At 45.4% G+C, this 20,217-nt stretch overlaps 1 protein-coding gene across 1 annotated transcript; it reads left to right on the forward strand.

The window, feature by feature from the left end:
* Window positions 1–14,446: 14,446 nt before the first annotated feature.
* LOC139752757 (uncharacterized) lies at window positions 14,447–16,894 on the forward strand. Its single transcript, XM_071668645.1, has one exon. It carries the CDS (start codon window positions 14,747–14,749, stop codon window positions 16,667–16,669), a length of 1,923 nt encoding a protein of 640 aa, XP_071524746.1. The 5' UTR covers window positions 14,447–14,746; the 3' UTR covers window positions 16,670–16,894.
* Window positions 16,895–20,217: the final 3,323 nt, after the last annotated feature.

Below are 20,217 nucleotides of genomic sequence, written 5' to 3' on the forward strand. Positions count from 1 at the left end.
GAAGAAACGTATTAAAGTGCTATGTTAAGGACGAAAGAAAATGTGATCCTTCTAAATTTCGTACATCCGAAAGGGAATCAGGGATCAAGTGGATTAAACGATTCCCTGGTGAAGGACGGGGTGCTGCGGAATGGATCCCACCAGGGTCGGGGGCGGGGAAGCAGATTCACATATTAAAGATTCTTCTGCGCCGGTCATCCCTATATGGCCTCATTCATTCAAGAATTCGATCAATCTGGTCCTGTCTTGGAATACCAGTACGACATGAAGAGGGACTATTGCACCAGGTGCAGGAATCAGCACGGGCCTCGGTAACGTGACAGAAGGCTGGCCGTCGGCAAGGGCCGAGATCGCGTTTGTATCTCTTCACCAACGGTCCGTTCATTCGTGGGAAACTGACAGAACATTTCAGTTACCAACATGCTAGCGATGAACTTAAGTGGCAGTGTTCGCAGGAACACGAACTGTTTAATAACAAGATCCTTTCAGATACACTCGACGACCTATAGAGACAAGATCACCAAAATTTGAGACACACCTCTTCAGTCGAGGCTTGGAATGCGTTCTACAACAAGGCTAACTACATCTTCCGGACAGTTTAACGAGTGAAATCAACGAGAAGGACGCGGCAGGCGTGTGGCGACCCCCCTGGCTACAAGAAATGATAAGAGCCAGCAGCATCTAGCACTCTATGGTTGTTCGGTCTTTCAATACGTCGGTCGTGATCGCCTCAACCAAAAAAGCTACATACGCCTTATGTAACGAATGACGCTCTAGGTTACGACCTTCCCGAAACACGAGTCAGAATTTTGAATTCTGGAGTCACTGACAGATATAAACCCGGCAGAGGTCCTATGCCTGAAAAAATTGAGTGAAAAAGATTTTGAGCAATTCCCTTTGGGGAAAAAAAAACTGAACATGCAGTGTGAGTGAAGGGCGTTCAAGGAATAGAGTGAATTGGAAACATAGGCATAAACTGGTCGACCGCGGTCAGGTGGATGGAACCAGAATATGTGAAGCGTCGTATAAAAAACCATGGAAAAGATTTTGGGGCTTCGACGTGGAAAGGGAGTTGTGTTTCGGTGCATTATAAATGACATCAAAGATGAGTGCTTACCAGCGCGACATGCGGGGCGGGGTTGTCATCTCATGTGTGGAGGGTTGGCGAAGGTAATGAATAAAGGCAGCAAGTATGAATTATGTACATGTCATATATTACTATGCAGGTTGTCCTGGTGTGAAGGTCATAAATACGGCAGCGTGTCGGTGATATATTGCCTCATTCAATTATTTCCTCTAATTATATCAATCAAGAAACTTGAAACGCAGGGAAGGCAACCGTATGATACTGCTCGTTAAAGGCACGAAAGGAAAATGTGATCCTTCATTTCGTACATCGAAAGAATTCAGGGATCAAGTGAATAAACGAATCCCTGGTGAAAACGGGTGCTGCGTGATTGGATCACCTACGGTTCCGCGGGAAGCAATTCACTTAGTCCAGATTCCTTCTGCTGCGTTCATCCCTATCATTGGCCCTCCATCATTCAAAATTCTATCAATATGGTCTCGGTCTTGAATACCAGTACGGAACAGCAAGAGACTATGACCAGGTCAGATCAGCACGGGCCTCGGTAACGTGACAGAAGCGCTGCAGTCGGAAAGGGCAGATCCGCGTTTTATCACTTCACCAACGGGTCCGTCATTCGGAACCTGACAGAACAAATCAGTATACCAACAGTGCTACTCTCGACTGAACTTAAGTGTCCATGATCCGCCAGGAACACGAACTGTTTTCTAATACAATGATCCTTTTCAGGATACGACTCGACGACTTTAGAGGACAAGATCCACCAAAATTATTGACACAAACCTTCAGTCGAGGCTGGGAATTGCTTTCTACAACAAGGCTACACTAAATTCTTCCTGGATCAGTTAACGAGTGAAATCAACGAGAAGGACGCGGCAGGTGTGCGACCTCCTGGCCTACAAGAACATGATAAAGCCATGAGCAATCTAGCGATCTCTATGGTGATCGTCTTCAATACTATCGTCGGAGCGCTTCCACGACAATAACTACATCGCCTTTGTAACGAATGACGCTCTCGTGTAAGACTTCCTGAACACGAGTCAGAATTTTGAATTCTGGATCCACTGACCGATATAAGAACCTGCAGAGTCCAATGCCTGGAAAAAATTGAGTGAAAAAGATTTTGGAGCAATCTGAACCTGAACATGCAGTTGAGTGAAGGCGTTCAGAATAGAGTGAATTGGAACGATATGGCATAACGGTGGTCACAGCATGTCAATGGATGGAACCAAATTATGTGAAGCGTCTGATAAACCATGGAAAGTTTTTTGGGGCTTCGACGTGGAAAGGGAGTTTTGGTTTCGTGCATTATAAATGACAGCAAGAGACTGAGTGCTACCCAGCGCGAATGCGGGGCGAGGGGTTTTCATCTCATTGGGAGGGTTGCGGAAGGTAAGAATAAAGGCAGCGAAGTATGAATATGTACATGTATATATACTATGGCAGGTTGGACTGGTGGGGAAGGTCATAATACTGGCAGCTTGGTCTGTTGATATATGCCTTCATTCTATGTATTCTCTAATTATATCAATCAAGAAGACTGAGGACACCAGAGAAAACGTTATGAAAGCTGCTCTGTTAAAGGCACGAAAGAAAATGTGATGCCTTCAATTTCGGACCTTCGAAAGGAATCAGGATCAAGTGATTTACGATTCCATGGTGAAGACGGGGTTGCTGCGATTGATCCCACCACGGGTCGCGGGAAGCAGATTCACATTATTACAGATCATACGTGCTGCCGTTAGAGAATCCAATCATGGCCCACATCATTCAAATTTCTATCAATATGGTCACGGTCCTTGGAATACAGTACGACATGCAAGAGACTAGGGACCAATGCCGATCAGCACGGGCCTCGTGAACGTGACAGAAGCGCTGCAGACGAAAAGGGCCGAGATCGCGTTTTTAATCTCTTTCACACCCACGGTCCGCATTTCGTGGGAACCTGACAGAACATTTACAAGTATACCATACTTGCTACTTCGCTGAACTTAAGTTGGCCAGTGTTGTCCGCAGGAACACGAACTGTCGAATAACAAGATCCTTTTCAGGTTACGACTCGAACGACTTTAGAGACAAGATCACCAATTTGACACAAAAGAAACCTTCATCGAGGCTGGGATTGCTTCTACAACAATGCTAACTACATTCTTCCTGGATCATTAACGAGGTGAAATCAACGAGAAGGACCGGCAGGCGTGTGCGACCCCTCCTGGCCTACAAGAACATGATCAAAGCCATCGAGCATCTAGCATCTCTATGGTGTTCGGTCTTCAATACTTCGGTCGTGGAGCGCTCCCCCAAAAAAGCTCACATCGCCTTTGTAACGAATGACGCTCTAGGTTACGACTACCTGAAACACGAGTCAGAATTTTGAATTCTAGGATCACAGACAGATATAAAACCTGCAGGAGTTCCTATGCCAGGAAAAAAATTGAGTGAAAAAGATTTTGACAAGCTGAACCTGAACATGCAGGAGAGTGAAGGGCGTTCAAGAATAGAGTGAATTGGAACGATATGGCATAACGGTGTCGACATGCTGTCACTGGATGGTAACAGAATTGTGAAGCGTCTGGGATAAAACATGCAAGTTTTTTGGCTTCGACGTGGAAAGGAGTTGAGTTTCGGTGCTTAATACATTACAAGCAAGAGACTAAGTGCTACCAGCGCGAATGCGGGCTGAGGGGTTAGTCATCTCATGTGAGGGAGGATGGCGAAGGTAAAGAATACAGGCAGCAAGTAAGAATTACTGTACATGTATATATTACTAGTGGCAGGTTGACCTGGTGTGAGAAGGTCATAATACTAGGCAGCTGATGTCTGGTTGATATATTGCCTTCATTCTATGTATCTCTATATTATATCGAAGTCAAGCAGACTGAGAAACCAGGAAGAAACGTAATCAAGCTGCTCTGTTAAAGGCACGAAAGAAAATTGATCCTTCAAATTTCGTACAGCGAAAGGAATCAGGGATCTAGTGATAAACGATTCCCTGGTGAAGACGGGGTGCTGCGGATTGGATCCCACCACGGGTCGCGGGAAGCAGATTCACTTATTACAGATTTCTTTCTGCTGCCGTTCAATCCCTATCATGCCCTCATCACTCAAAATATCAATCATATGTCACAGCTTAGGAATACCAGTACGACATGCCAGAGACTAATGACAGTAGCAGAACAGCACGGGCCTCGGTAAGCGTGACAGAAGCGCTGCAGTCGGAAAGGGCCGAGATCGCGTTTTATCTCTTCACCAACGGGTCCGTCATTCGTGGGAACCCGAACAGAACATTGCAAGTATACCAACATGCTACTCGAGAACTATAAGTGGCCAGTGTTCCGCCAGGAACACGAACTGTTCAATAACAAGATCCTTATTCAGGATACGACCTCGACGACTTTAGAGACAAGATACACCAATATGGACACTAAAAGCCGCCTTCAGTCGAGGCGGGATTGCTTTTCTTCATTACAACAAGGGCAAATCTACTTCTTCCTGGATCAGTTAACGAGTTGAAATCTACGAGATGGACGCGGCAGGCGTGTGGCGACCCCTCCTGCCACAAGAACATGAGAAGAGCCATCGAAGCATCTAGCATCTCTATGTGTTCGGTCTTCAATACTTCGGTCGTGAGCGCTCTTCAACCAAAAAAGCTACATCGCCTTGTAACGAATTACGCTCTAGGTTACGACTTCCTGCACAAACGAGTCCAGAATTTTGCATCTGGATCACTGGACAGATATAAGATCCCTGCAGAGTCCTATGCCAGAAAAAATTGAGTGAAAAAGATTTTGAGCAATCTGAACCTGAACATGCAGGTGATGAACGGGCGTTCAAGGAATAGAGTGAATAATTGGAACGATATGGACAAACGGTGTCGACATTGTCAATGGATGGAACCAGAATATGAAAGTGGAAGCGTCTGGGATAAACCATGGAAAGTTTTTGGGGCTTCGACGTGGAAAGGGAGTTGTGGTTTCGGTGCATTATAAATGACAGCAAGAGACTGAGTGCTACCCAGCGCGAATGCGGGGCGAGGGGGTTGTCATCTCATGTGTGGAGGGTTGGCGAAGGTAATGAATAAAGGCAGCAAGTATGAATTATGTACATGTATATATTACTAGTGGCAGGTTGTCTGGTGTGAGAGGTCATAATACTGGCAGCTTGTCTGGTTGATATATTGCCTTCATTCTATGTATTCCTCTAATTATATCAATCAAGAAGACTGTGAAACTCAGGAAGAAACGTATTAAAGCTGCTCTGTTAAAGGCACGAAAGAAAATGTGATCCTTCAATTTCGTACATCGAAAGGAATCAGGGATCAAGTGATTAACGATTCCCTGGTGAAGACGGGGTGCTGCGGATTGGATCCCACCACGGGTCGCGGGAAGCAGATTCACTTATTACAGATTCTTCTGCTGCCGTTCATCCCTATCATGGCCCTCATCATTCAAAATTCTATCAATATGGTCACTGTCTTGGAATACCAGTACGACATGCAAGAGACTATTGACCAGGTGCAGATCAGCACGGGCCTCGGTAACGTGACAGAAGCGCTGCAGTCGGAAAGGGCCGAGATCGCGTTTTATCTCTTCACCAACGGGTCCGTCATTCGTGGGAACCTGACAGAACATTTCAAGTATACCAACATGCTACTCGATGAACTTAAGTGGCCAGTGTTCCGCCAGGAACACGAACTGTTTAATAACAAGATCCTTTTCAGGATACGACTCGACGACTTTAGAGACAAGATCACCAAATTTGACACACCTTCAGTCGAGGCTGGGATTGCTTTCTACAACAAGGCTAACTACATCTTCCTGGATCAGTTAACGAGTGAAATCAACGAGAAGGACGCGGCAGGCGTGTGGCGACCCCTCCTGGCCTACAAGAACATGATAAGAGCCATCGAGCATCTAGGCATCTCTATGGTGTTCGGTCTTCAATACTTCGGTCGTGGAGCGCTCAACCAAAAAAGCTACATCGCCTTTGTAACGAATGACGCTCTAGGTTACGACTTCCTGAACACGAGTCAGAATTTTGAATTCTGGATCACTGACAGATATAAGAACCTGCAGGAGTCCTATGCCTGGAAAAAATTGAGTGAAAAAGATTTTGAGCAATCTGAACCTGAACATGCAGGTGAGTGAAGGGCGTTCAAGGAATAGAGTGAATTGGAACGATATGGCATAACGGTGTCGACATGCTGTCAGTGGATGGAACCAGAATATGTGAAGCGTCTGGGATAAACCATGGAAAGTTTTTGGGGCTTCGACGTGGAAAGGGAGTTGTGGTTTCGGTGCATTATAAATGACAGCAAGAGACTGAGTGCTACCCAGCGCGAATGCGGGGCGAGGGGGTTGTCATCTCATGTGTGGAGGGTTGGCGAAGGTAATGAATAAAGGCAGCAAGTATGAATTATGTACATGTATATATTACTAGTGGCAGGTTGTCTGGTGTGAGAGGTCATAATACTGGCAGCTTGTCTGGTTGATATATTGCCTTCATTCTATGTATTCCTCTAATTATATCAATCAAGAAGACTGTGAAACTCAGGAAGAAACGTATTAAAGCTGCTCTGTTAAAGGCACGAAAGAAAATGTGATCCTTCAATTTCGTACATCGAAAGGAATCAGGGATCAAGTGATTAACGATTCCCTGGTGAAGACGGGGTGCTGCGGATTGGATCCCACCACGGGTCGCGGGAAGCAGATTCACTTATTACAGATTCTTCTGCTGCCGTTCATCCCTATCATGGCCCTCATCATTCAAAATTCTATCAATATGGTCACGGTCTTGGAATACCAGTACGACATGCAAGAGACTATTGACCAGGTGCAGATCAGCACGGGCCTCGGTAACGTGACAGAAGCGCTGCAGTCGGAAAGGGCCGAGATCGCGTTTTATCTCTTCACCAACGGGTCCGTCATTCGTGGGAACCTGACAGAACATTTCAAGTATACCAACATGCTACTCGATGAACTTAAGTGGCCAGTGTTCCGCCAGGAACACGAACTGTTCAATAACAAGATCCTTTTCAGGATACGACTCGACGACTTTAGAGACAAGATCACCAAATTTGACACACCTTCAGTCGAGGCTGGGATTGCTTTCTACAACAAGGCTAACTACATCTTCCTGGATCAGTTAACGAGTGAAATCAACGAGAAGGACGCGGCAGGCGTGTGGCGACCCCTCCTGGCCTACAAGAACATGATAAGAGCCATCGAGCATCTAGGCATCTCTATGGTGTTCGGTCTTCAATACTTCGGTCGTGGAGCGCTCAACCAAAAAAGCTACATCGCCTTTGTAACGAATGACGCTCTAGGTTACGACTTCCTGAACACGAGTCAGAATTTTGAATTCTGGATCACTGACAGATATAAGAACCTGCAGGAGTCCTATGCCTGGAAAAAATTGAGTGAAAAAGATTTTGAGCAATCTGAACCTGAACATGCAGGTGAGTGAAGGGCGTTCAAGGAATAGAGTGAATTGGAACGATATGGCATAACGGTGTCGACATGCTGTCAATGGATGGAACCAGAATATGTGAAGCGTCTGGGATAAACCATGGAAAGTTTTTGGGGCTTCGACGTGGAAAGGGAGTTTTGGTTTCGGTGCATTATAAATGACAGCAAGAGACTGAGTGCTACCCAGCGCGAATGCGGGGCGAGGGGGTTGTCATCTCATGTGTGGAGGGTTGGCGAAGGTAATGAATAAAGGCAGCAAGTATGAATTATGTACATGTATATATTACTAGTGGCAGGTTGTCTGGTGTGAGAGGTCATAATACTGGCAGCTTGTCTGGTTGATATATTGCCTTCATTCTATGTATTCCTCTAATTATATCAATCAAGAAGACTGTGAAACTCAGGAAGAAACGTATTAAAGCTGCTCTGTTAAAGGCACGAAAGAAAATGTGATCCTTCAATTTCGTACATCGAAAGGAATCAGGGATCAAGTGATTAACGATTCCCTGGTGAAGACGGGGTGCTGCGGATTGGATCCCACCACGGGTCGCGGGAAGCAGATTCACTTATTACAGATTCTTCTGCTGCCGTTCATCCCTATCATGGCCCTCATCATTCAAAATTCTATCAATATGGTCACGGTCTTGGAATACCAGTACGACATGCAAGAGACTATTGACCAGGTGCAGATCAGCACGGGCCTCGGTAACGTGACAGAAGCGCTGCAGTCGGAAAGGGCCGAGATCGCGTTTTATCTCTTCACCAACGGGTCCGTCATTCGTGGGAACCTGACAGAACATTTCAAGTATACCAACATGCTACTCGATGAACTTAAGTGGCCAGTGTTCCGCCAGGAACACGAACTGTTCAATAACAAGATCCTTTTCAGGATACGACTCGACGACTTTAGAGACAAGATCACCAAATTTGACACACCTTCAGTCGAGGCTGGGATTGCTTTCTACAACAAGGCTAACTACATCTTCCTGGATCAGTTAACGAGTGAAATCAACGAGAAGGACGCGGCAGGCGTGTGGCGACCCCTCCTGGCCTACAAGAACATGATAAGAGCCATCGAGCATCTAGGCATCTCTATGGTGTTCGGTCTTCAATACTTCGGTCGTGGAGCGCTCAACCAAAAAAGCTACATCGCCTTTGTAACGAATGACGCTCTAGGTTACGACTTCCTGAACACGAGTCAGAATTTTGAATTCTGGATCACTGACAGATATAAGAACCTGCAGGAGTCCTATGCCTGGAAAAAATTGAGTGAAAAAGATTTTGAGCAATCTGAACCTGAACATGCAGGTGAGTGAAGGGCGTTCAAGGAATAGAGTGAATTGGAACGATATGGCATAACGGTGTCGACATGCTGTCAATGGATGGAACCAGAATATGTGAAGCGTCTGGGATAAACCATGGAAAGTTTTTGGGGCTTCGACGTGGAAAGGGAGTTGTGGTTTCGGTGCATTATAAATGACAGCAAGAGACTGAGTGCTACCCAGCGCGAATGCGGGGCGAGGGGGTTGTCATCTCATGTGTGGAGGGTTGGCGAAGGTAATGAATAAAGGCAGCAAGTATGAATTATGTACATGTATATATTACTAGTGGCAGGTTGTCTGGTGTGAGAGGTCATAATACTGGCAGCTTGTCTGGTTGATATATTGCCTTCATTCTATGTATTCCTCTAATTATATCAATCAAGAAGACTGTGAAACTCAGGAAGAAACGTATTAAAGCTGCTCTGTTAAAGGCACGAAAGAAAATGTGATCCTTCAATTTCGTACATCGAAAGGAATCAGGGATCAAGTGATTAACGATTCCCTGGTGAAGACGGGGTGCTGCGGATTGGATCCCACCACGGGTCGCGGGAAGCAGATTCACTTATTACAGATTCTTCTGCTGCCGTTCATCCCTATCATGGCCCTCATCATTCAAAATTCTATCAATATGGTCACAGTCTTGGAATACCAGTACGACATGCAAGAGACTATTGACCAGGTGCAGATCAGCACGGGCCTCGGTAACGTGACAGAAGCGCTGCAGTCGGAAAGGGCCGAGATCGCGTTTTATCTCTTCACCAACGGGTCCGTCATTCGTGGGAACCTGACAGAACATTTCAAGTATACCAACATGCTACTCGATGAACTTAAGTGGCCAGTGTTCCGCCAGGAACACGAACTGTTCAATAACAAGATCCTTTTCAGGATACGACTCGACGACTTTAGAGACAAGATCACCAAATTTGACACACCTTCAGTCGAGGCTGGGATTGCTTTCTACAACAAGGCTAACTACATCTTCCTGGATCAGTTAACGAGTGAAATCAACGAGAAGGACGCGGCAGGCGTGTGGCGACCCCTCCTGGCCTACAAGAACATGATAAGAGCCATCGAGCATCTAGGCATCTCTATGGTGTTCGGTCTTCAATACTTCGGTCGTGGAGCGCTCAACCAAAAAAGCTACATCGCCTTTGTAACGAATGACGCTCTAGGTTACGACTTCCTGAACACGAGTCAGAATTTTGAATTCTGGATCACTGACAGATATAAGAACCTGCAGGAGTCCTATGCCTGGAAAAAATTGAGTGAAAAAGATTTTGAGCAATCTGAACCTGAACATGCAGGTGAGTGAAGGGCGTTCAAGGAATAGAGTGAATTGGAACGATATGGCATAACGGTGTCGACATGCTGTCAATGGATGGAACCAGAATATGTGAAGCGTCTGGGATAAACCATGGAAAGTTTTTGGGGCTTCGACGTGGAAAGGGAGTTGTGGTTTCGGTGCATTATAAATGACAGCAAGAGACTGAGTGCTACCCAGCGCGAATGCGGGGCGAGGGGGTTGTCATCTCATGTGTGGAGGGTTGGCGAAGGTAATGAATAAAGGCAGCAAGTATGAATTATGTACATGTATATATTACTAGTGGCAGGTTGTCTGGTGTGAGAGGTCATAATACTGGCAGCTTGTCTGGTTGATATATTGCCTTCATTCTATGTATTCCTCTAATTATATCAATCAAGAAGACTGTGAAACTCAGGAAGAAACGTATTAAAGCTGCTCTGTTAAAGGCACGAAAGAAAATGTGATCCTTCAATTTCGTACATCGAAAGGAATCAGGGATCAAGTGATTAACGATTCCCTGGTGAAGACGGGGTGCTGCGGATTGGATCCCACCACGGGTCGCGGGAAGCAGATTCACTTATTACAGATTCTTCTGCTGCCGTTCATCCCTATCATGGCCCTCATCATTCAAAATTCTATCAATATGGTCACAGTCTTGGAATACCAGTACGACATGCAAGAGACTATTGACCAGGTGCAGATCAGCACGGGCCTCGGTAACGTGACAGAAGCGCTGCAGTCGGAAAGGGCCGAGATCGCGTTTTATCTCTTCACCAACGGGTCCGTCATTCGTGGGAACCTGACAGAACATTTCAAGTATACCAACATGCTACTCGATGAACTTAAGTGGCCAGTGTTCCGCCAGGAACACGAACTGTTCAATAACAAGATCCTTTTCAGGATACGACTCGACGACTTTAGAGACAAGATCACCAAATTTGACACACCTTCAGTCGAGGCTGGGATTGCTTTCTACAACAAGGCTAACTACATCTTCCTGGATCAGTTAACGAGTGAAATCAACGAGAAGGACGCGGCAGGCGTGTGGCGACCCCTCCTGGCCTACAAGAACATGATAAGAGCCATCGAGCATCTAGGCATCTCTATGGTGTTCGGTCTTCAATACTTCGGTCGTGGAGCGCTCAACCAAAAAAGCTACATCGCCTTTGTAACGAATGACGCTCTAGGTTACGACTTCCTGAACACGAGTCAGAATTTTGAATTCTGGATCACTGACAGATATAAGAACCTGCAGGAGTCCTATGCCTGGAAAAAATTGAGTGAAAAAGATTTTGAGCAATCTGAACCTGAACATGCAGGTGAGTGAAGGGCGTTCAAGGAATAGAGTGAATTGGAACGATATGGCATAACGGTGTCGACATGCTGTCAATGGATGGAACCAGAATATGTGAAGCGTCTGGGATAAACCATGGAAAGTTTTTGGGGCTTCGACGTGGAAAGGGAGTTGTGGTTTCGGTGCATTATAAATGACAGCAAGAGACTGAGTGCTACCCAGCACGAATGCGGGGCGAGGGGGTTGTCATCTCATGTGTGGAGGGTTGGCGAAGGTAATGAATAAAGGCAGCAAGTATGAATTATGTACATGTATATATTACTAGTGGCAGGTTGTCTGGTGTGAGAGGTCATAATATTGGCAGCTTGTCTGGTTGATATATTGCCTTCATTCTATGTATTCCTCTAATTATATCAATCAAGAAGACTGTGAAACTCAGGAAGAAACGTATTAAAGCTGCTCTGTTAAAGGCACGAAAGAAAATGTGATCCTTCAATTTCGTACATCGAAAGGAATCAGGGATCAAGTGATTAACGATTCCCTGGTGAAGACGGGGTGCTGCGGATTGGATCCCACCACGGGTCGCGGGAAGCAGATTCACTTATTACAGATTCTTCTGCTGCCGTTCATCCCTATCATGGCCCTCATCATTCAAAATTCTATCAATATGGTCACGGTCTTGGAATACCAGTACGACATGCAAGAGACTATTGACCAGGTGCAGATCAGCACGGGCCTCGGTAACGTGACAGAAGCGCTGCAGTCGGAAAGGGCCGAGATCGCGTTTTATCTCTTCACCAACGGGTCCGTCATTCGTGGGAACCTGACAGAACATTTCAAGTATACCAACATGCTACTCGATGAACTTAAGTGGCCAGTGTTCCGCCAGGAACACGAACTGTTCAATAACAAGATCCTTTTCAGGATACGACTCGACGACTTTAGAGACAAGATCACCAAATTTGACACACCTTCAGTCGAGGCTGGGATTGCTTTCTACAACAAGGCTAACTACATCTTCCTGGATCAGTTAACGAGTGAAATCAACGAGAAGGACGCGGCAGGCGTGTGGCGACCCCTCCTGGCCTACAAGAACATGATAAGAGCCATCGAGCATCTAGGCATCTCTATGGTGTTCGGTCTTCAATACTTCGGTCGTGGAGCGCTCAACCAAAAAAGCTACATCGCCTTTGTAACGAATGACGCTCTAGGTTACGACTTCCTGAACACGAGTCAGAATTTTGAATTCTGGATCACTGACAGATATAAGAACCTGCAGGAGTCCTATGCCTGGAAAAAATTGAGTGAAAAAGATTTTGAGCAATCTGAACCTGAACATGCAGGTGAGTGAAGGGCGTTCAAGGAATAGAGTGAATTGGAACGATATGGCATAACGGTGTCGACATGCTGTCAATGGATGGAACCAGAATATGTGAAGCGTCTGGGATAAACCATGGAAAGTTTTTGGGGCTTCGACGTGGAAAGGGAGTTGTGGTTTCGGTGCATTATAAATGACAGCAAGAGACTGAGTGCTACCCAGCGCGAATGCGGGGCGAGGGGGTTGTCATCTCATGTGTGGAGGGTTGGCGAAGGTAATGAATAAAGGCAGCAAGTATGAATTATGTACATGTATATATTACTAGTGGCAGGTTGTCTGGTGTGAGAGGTCATAATACTGGCAGCTTGTCTGGTTGATATATTGCCTTCATTCTATGTATTCCTCTAATTATATCAATCAAGAAGACTGTGAAACTCAGGAAGAAACGTATTAAAGCTGCTCTGTTAAAGGCACGAAAGAAAATGTGATCCTTCAATTTCGTACATCGAAAGGAATCAGGGATCAAGTGATTAACGATTCCCTGGTGAAGACGGGGTGCTGCGGATTGGATCCCACCACGGGTCGCGGGAAGCAGATTCACTTATTACAGATTCTTCTGCTGCCGTTCATCCCTATCATGGCCCTCATCATTCAAAATTCTATCAATATGGTCACTGTCTTGGAATACCAGTACGACATGCAAGAGACTATTGACCAGGTGCAGATCAGCACGGGCCTCGGTAACGTGACAGAAGCGCTGCAGTCGGAAAGGGCCGAGATCGCGTTTTATCTCTTCACCAACGGGTCCGTCATTCGTGGGAACCTGACAGAACATTTCAAGTATACCAACATGCTACTCGATGAACTTAAGTGGCCAGTGTTCCGCCAGGAACACGAACTGTTCAATAACAAGATCCTTTTCAGGATACGACTCGACGACTTTAGAGACAAGATCACCAAATTTGACACACCTTCAGTCGAGGCTGGGATTGCTTTCTACAACAAGGCTAACTACATCTTCCTGGATCAGTTAACGAGTGAAATCAACGAGAAGGACGCGGCAGGCGTGTGGCGACCCCTCCTGGCCTACAAGAACATGATAAGAGCCATCGAGCATCTAGGCATCTCTATGGTGTTCGGTCTTCAATACTTCGGTCGTGGAGCGCTCAACCAAAAAAGCTACATCGCCTTTGTAACGAATGACGCTCTAGGTTACGACTTCCTGAACACGAGTCAGAATTTTGAATTCTGGATCACTGACAGATATAAGAACCTGCAGGAGTCCTATGCCTGGAAAAAATTGAGTGAAAAAGATTTTGAGCAATCTGAACCTGAACATGCAGGTGAGTGAAGGGCGTTCAAGGAATAGAGTGAATTGGAACGATATGGCATAACGGTGTCGACATGCTGTCAATGGATGGAACCAGAATATGTGAAGCGTCTGGGATAAACCATGGAAAGTTTTTGGGGCTTCGACGTGGAAAGGGAGTTGTGGTTTCGGTGCATTATAAATGACAGCAAGAGACTGAGTGCTACCCAGCACGAATGCGGGGCGAGGGGGTTGTCATCTCATGTGTGGAGGGTTGGCGAAGGTAATGAATAAAGGCAGCAAGTATGAATTATGTACATGTATATATTACTAGTGGCAGGTTGTCTGGTGTGAGAGGTCATAATACTGGCAGCTTGTCTGGTTGATATATTGCCTTCATTCTATGTATTCCTCTAATTATATCAATCAAGAAGACTGTGAAACTCAGGAAGAAACGTATTAAAGCTGCTCTGTTAAAGGCACGAAAGAAAATGTGATCCTTCAATTTCGTACATCGAAAGGAATCAGGGATCAAGTGATTAACGATTCCCTGGTGAAGACGGGGTGCTGCGGATTGGATCCCACCACGGGTCGCGGGAAGCAGATTCACTTATTACAGATTCTTCTGCTGCCGTTCATCCCTATCATGGCCCTCATCATTCAAAATTCTATCAATATGGTCACGGTCTTGGAATACCAGTACGACATGCAAGAGACTATTGACCAGGTGCAGATCAGCACGGGCCTCGGTAACGTGACAGAAGCGCTGCAGTCGGAAAGGGCCGAGATCGCGTTTTATCTCTTCACCAACGGGTCCGTCATTCGTGGGAACCTGACAGAACATTTCAAGTATACCAACATGCTACTCGATGAACTTAAGTGGCCAGTGTTCCGCCAGGAACACGAACTGTTCAATAACAAGATCCTTTTCAGGATACGACTCGACGACTTTAGAGACAAGATCACCAAATTTGACACACCTTCAGTCGAGGCTGGGATTGCTTTCTACAACAAGGCTAACTACATCTTCCTGGATCAGTTAACGAGTGAAATCAACGAGAAGGACGCGGCAGGCGTGTGGCGACCCCTCCTGGCCTACAAGAACATGATAAGAGCCATCGAGCATCTAGGCATCTCTATGGTGTTCGGTCTTCAATACTTCGGTCGTGGAGCGCTCAACCAAAAAAGCTACATCGCCTTTGTAACGAATGACGCTCTAGGTTACGACTTCCTGAACACGAGTCAGAATTTTGAATTCTGGATCACTGACAGATATAAGAACCTGCAGGAGTCCTATGCCTGGTATGCTAACATCACTCGCCGCCGTCTGGAGGTTCTTGGCCGCACAAAGATCGACCCCGACTTCGACAAAGCCACAGAGTACTTTTATGCCATGTTAGGCTACTTAGACGCTCTGCAGAAGATCCAATACGAGATTCGGCACGTAATCGAGCGGACGCTTTTTTCGGAAATGAACGCTTCGAACAGCCACGTCGTCATCGGGATTGCTCTCTTGTGTGTGGTGCTTCTGATTTCGCCCATCATCATCCTGTTGGTTCGCATGATGACCAGGACATTGCAGGCGTTTTCAGATACCCTTATCCACAAAACACACGAACTGGCCTACGAACAGAAGCGGTCAGACATGTTGCTGTACCAGATGCTGCCGCCCTCTGTGGCCAAGCAGCTCAAACAGCACCGCCAGGTGTCGGCCGAGACCTACGAGTCGGTCACCATCTACTTCTCCGACATCGTGGGCTTCACCGAACTGTCCTCGGAAAGCACGCCCATGCAGGTAATATCTCTGCTCAACGCTCTTTACAAGATGTTCGACTCTCGAATCGAACTCTATGACGTCTACAAGATTGAAACCATCGGTGAAATCTATATGGTGGCTAGTGGCGTCCCGCAAAGAATAGGTAAGGACCACGCAGCGGAGATCGCTTCTATGGCCCTGGATCTCCTGCACGGTACGGAGAACTTCATTATCCCTCACATGCCCGGGGAGAGGATCCAGATCAGGATGGGAGTACACTCCGGGCCGGTGGTTGCAGGCGTAGTAGGCACTAAGATGCCTCGCTACTGCCTCTTCGGTGACTCCGTCAACACTGCCTCTCGGATGGAATCTACCGGATTGCCCTTCAAGGTGCACATCTCCTCTGACACCAAAAACGCGCTGGACCGGGTCGGAGGCTTCATCGTTAAGCTCCGGGGTGAGATGGAGATCAAGGGTAAAGGATTCATGGAGACCTACTGGCTAATTGGGAAACATGGAGTTGTTGGAGACCGTCAGCCTCTGCAGGAGAAGCAGGAAGAAATGGATGTTATGGCTGAAAACCCTCACAGTGAGAAGGTTCGTCTTGCTCAGCAAAGTGCAATTACTGCTAGTGGATGTTTGGATCTTTTTGCAAAATTAAAGTTTTTTCAAAAAGTGACAGCATGCAGTAAGTTAAGAGTAACCCAGGAACAATGCTGGATCACCAAAGGTAACTACAGGTACCTAGTTGTTTATTATGAAATCCACTTTTCCTGTATGACACTTCAAACCGTGAGTAAGGAAATCAAATAATTCTTAAACATATAATGGGGATAGGGGATTAAGAATACTTCCCACGTATTCCCTGCGTGTCGTAGAAGGCGACTAAAAGGGGAGGGAGCGGGGGGCTGGAAATCCTCCCCTCTCGTTTTTTTTTTTTTTTTTTTCAATTTTCCAAAAGAAGGAACAGAGAATTGGGCCAGGTGAGGGTATTCCCTCAAAGGCCCAGTCCTCTGTTCTTAACGCTACCTCGCTAATGCGGGAAATGGCGAATAGTTTGAAAGAAAGAAAAGAATATATACGTATATGTCTGTGTAGGTATGTATATGTATATGTTAAAATGTATATGCATGTATATGTGGGTGTGTGGACATGTATGTATATACATGTGTATATGGTTGGGATTTGCCGTTCTTTCATTTCTTTACTTTCGCTACCTCGCTGATGCCAGTGACAGCGACAAAGTATAATGATGATGTAACATATATATATATATATATATATATATATATATATATATATATATATATATATATATATATATATATATATATATGTACAAAGGCAAAGGGGATAAGAGTGAGTGCTCAAATTTCAGAGGTATAAGTTTGTTGAGTATTCCTGGTAAATTATATGGGAGGGTATTGATTGAGAGGGTGAAGGCATGTACAGAGCATCAGATTGGGGAAGAACAGTGTGGTTTCAGAAGTGGTAGAGGATGTGTGGATCAGGTGTTTGCTTTGAAGAATGTATGTGAGAAATGCTTAGAAATTCAAATGGATTTGTATGTAGCATTTATGGATCTGGAGAAGGGATATGATAGAGTTGATAGAGATGCTCTGTGGAAGGTATTAAGAATATATGGTGTGGGAGGCAAGTTCTTAGATGCAGTGAAAAGTTTTTATCGAGGTTGTAAGGCATGTGTACGTGTAGGAAGAGAGGAAAGTGATTGGTTCTCAGTGAATATCGGTTTGCGGCGGGGGTGTGTGATATCTCCATGGTTGTTTAATTTGTTTATGGATGGGGTTGTTAGGGAGGTGAGTGCAAGAGTTTTGGAAAGAGGGGCAAGTATGAAGTCTGTTGTGGATGATAGCGCTTGGAAAGTGAGTGAGTTGTTGTTCGCTGATGATACAGCGCTGGTGGCTGATTCATGTGAGAAACTGCAGAAGCTGGTGACTGAGTTTAGTAAAGTGTGTGAAAGAAAAAAGTTAAGATTAAATGTGAATAAGAGCAAGGTTATTAGGTACAGTAGGGTTGAAGGTCAAGTCAATTGCGAGGTAAGTTTGAATGGAGAAAAGCTGTAGGAAGTAAAGTGTTTTAGATATCTGGGAGTGGATCTGGCAGCGGATGGAACTATGGAAGCGGAAGTGGATGATCATTGGGTGGGGGAGGTGGCAAAAATCCTGGGAGCCTTGAAGAATGTGTGGAAGTCGAGAACATTATCTTGGAAAGCAAAAATGGGTATGTTTGAAGGAATAGTGGTTCAAACAATTTTGTATGGTTGCGAGGCGTGGGCTATGGATAGAGTTATGCGCAGGAGGATGGATGTGCTGGAAATGAGATGTTTGAGGACAATGTGTGGTGTGAGGTGGTTTGATCGAGTAAGTAACGTAAGGGTAAAAGAGATGTGTGGAAATAAAAAGGCGTGGTTGAGAGAGCAGAAGAGGGTATTTGGAAATGGTTTGGGCACATGGAGAGAATGAGTGAGGAAAGATTGACCAAGAGGATATATTTGTCGGAGGTGGAGGGAACGAGGAGAAGTGGGAGACCAAATTGGAGGTGGAAAGATGGAGTGAAAAAGATTTTGTGTGATCGGGGCCTGAACATGCAGGAGGGTGAAAGGAGGGCAAGGAATAGAGTGAATTGGATCGATGTGGTGTATATATATATATATATATATATATATATATATTCATATACATTTATCTATTTTACTTCGTCGCTGTATCCCGCGTTAACGAGGTAGCGTAAGGAAACAGACGGAAGAATGGCCCAAACCACCCACATACACATGTATATACATACACGTCCATACACGCAAATGTACATGCCTTTACATCTCAATGTACACATATATATAGCACACACAGACATATACATATATACACATGTACATAATTCATACTGTCTGCCTTTACTCCCATCGCCACCTCGCCACACATCGAATAACAACACCCTCCCCCTCATGTGTGCGATGTAGCGCTAGGAAAAGACAACAAAGGCCCCATTCGTTCACACTCAGTCTCTAGCTGTCATGTAATAATGCACCGATACCACAGCTCCCTTTCCACATCCAGACCCCACAGAACTTTCCATGGTTTATCCCAGACGCTTCACATGCCCTGGTTCAATCCATTGACAGCACGTCGATCCCGGTATACCACATCGTTCCAATTCACTCTATTACTTGCACGCCTTTCACCCTCCTGCATGTTTAGGCCCCGATCACTCAAAATCTTTTTCACTCCATCTTTCCACCTCAAGTTTTGTCTTCCACTTCTCCTCCTTCCCTCCACCTCTGACACATATATTCTCTTAGTCAATCTTTCTTTACTCATTCCCTCCATGTGACAAAGCCATTTCAAAACACCCTCTTCTGCTCTCTCAACCACGCTCTTTTTATTTCCACACACCTCTCTTACCCTTACATTACTTACTCGATCAAACCACTTCACACCACTTATTGTCCTCAAACATCTCATTTCCAGCACATCCACACTCCTGCGCACAACTCTATCCATAACCCACGCCTCGCAACAATACAACATTGTTGGAACCACTATTCCTTCAAACATACCCATATTTGCTTTCCGAGATAATGTTCTCGACTTCCACACATTCTTCAAGGCTCCCAGAATTTCTGCCCTCTCCCCCACCCTATGATTCACTTCCGCTTCCATGGTTCCATCCGGTGCCAGATCCACTCCCAGATATCTAAAACACTTTACTTCCTCCAGTTTTTCTCCATTCAAATTTACCTCCCAATTGACTTGACCCTCAACCCTACTGTACCTAATAACATTGTTCTTATTCACATTTACTCTTAACTTTCTCCTTTCACACACTTTACCAGGCTCAGTCACCAGCTGCTGCAGTTTCTCACATGAATAAGCCACCAGCGCTGTATCATCAGCGAAGAACAACTACCTCACTTCCCAAGCTCTCTCATCCACAACAGACTTCATAATTGCACCTCTTTCCAAAAATCTTCCCTTCACCTCCCTAACAACCCCATTCATAAACAGATTAAACAACCATGGAGACATCACACACCCCTGCCGCAAACCTACATTCCCTGAGAACCAATCACTTTCCTCTCTTCCTACACGTACACTTTCCTTACATCCTCGATAAAAACTTTTCACAGCTTCTAACAACCTGCCTCCCACACCATATATTCTTAATAACTTCCATAGAGCATCTCTATCAACTCTATCATATGCCTTTTCCAGAACAATAAATGCTACATTCAAATTCATTTGCTTTTCTAAGTACTTCTTACATCTGTTCCTCAAAGCAAACACCTGATCCACACATCCTCTACCACTTCTGAAATCACACAGCTTTTCCGCAATCTGATG

This window comes from Panulirus ornatus, chromosome 2 (genome assembly GCF_036320965.1).
Source record: "Panulirus ornatus isolate Po-2019 chromosome 2, ASM3632096v1, whole genome shotgun sequence".
In the NCBI taxonomy this organism is placed as follows: domain Eukaryota; kingdom Metazoa; phylum Arthropoda; class Malacostraca; order Decapoda; family Palinuridae; genus Panulirus; species Panulirus ornatus.

Bases quoted from the DNA above. Each gene is read 5' to 3' on its own strand.
- LOC139752757 (XM_071668645.1), top strand. From the start codon at position 14,747: ATGGCCCTCATCATTCAAAATTCTATCAATATGGTCACGGTCTTGGAA.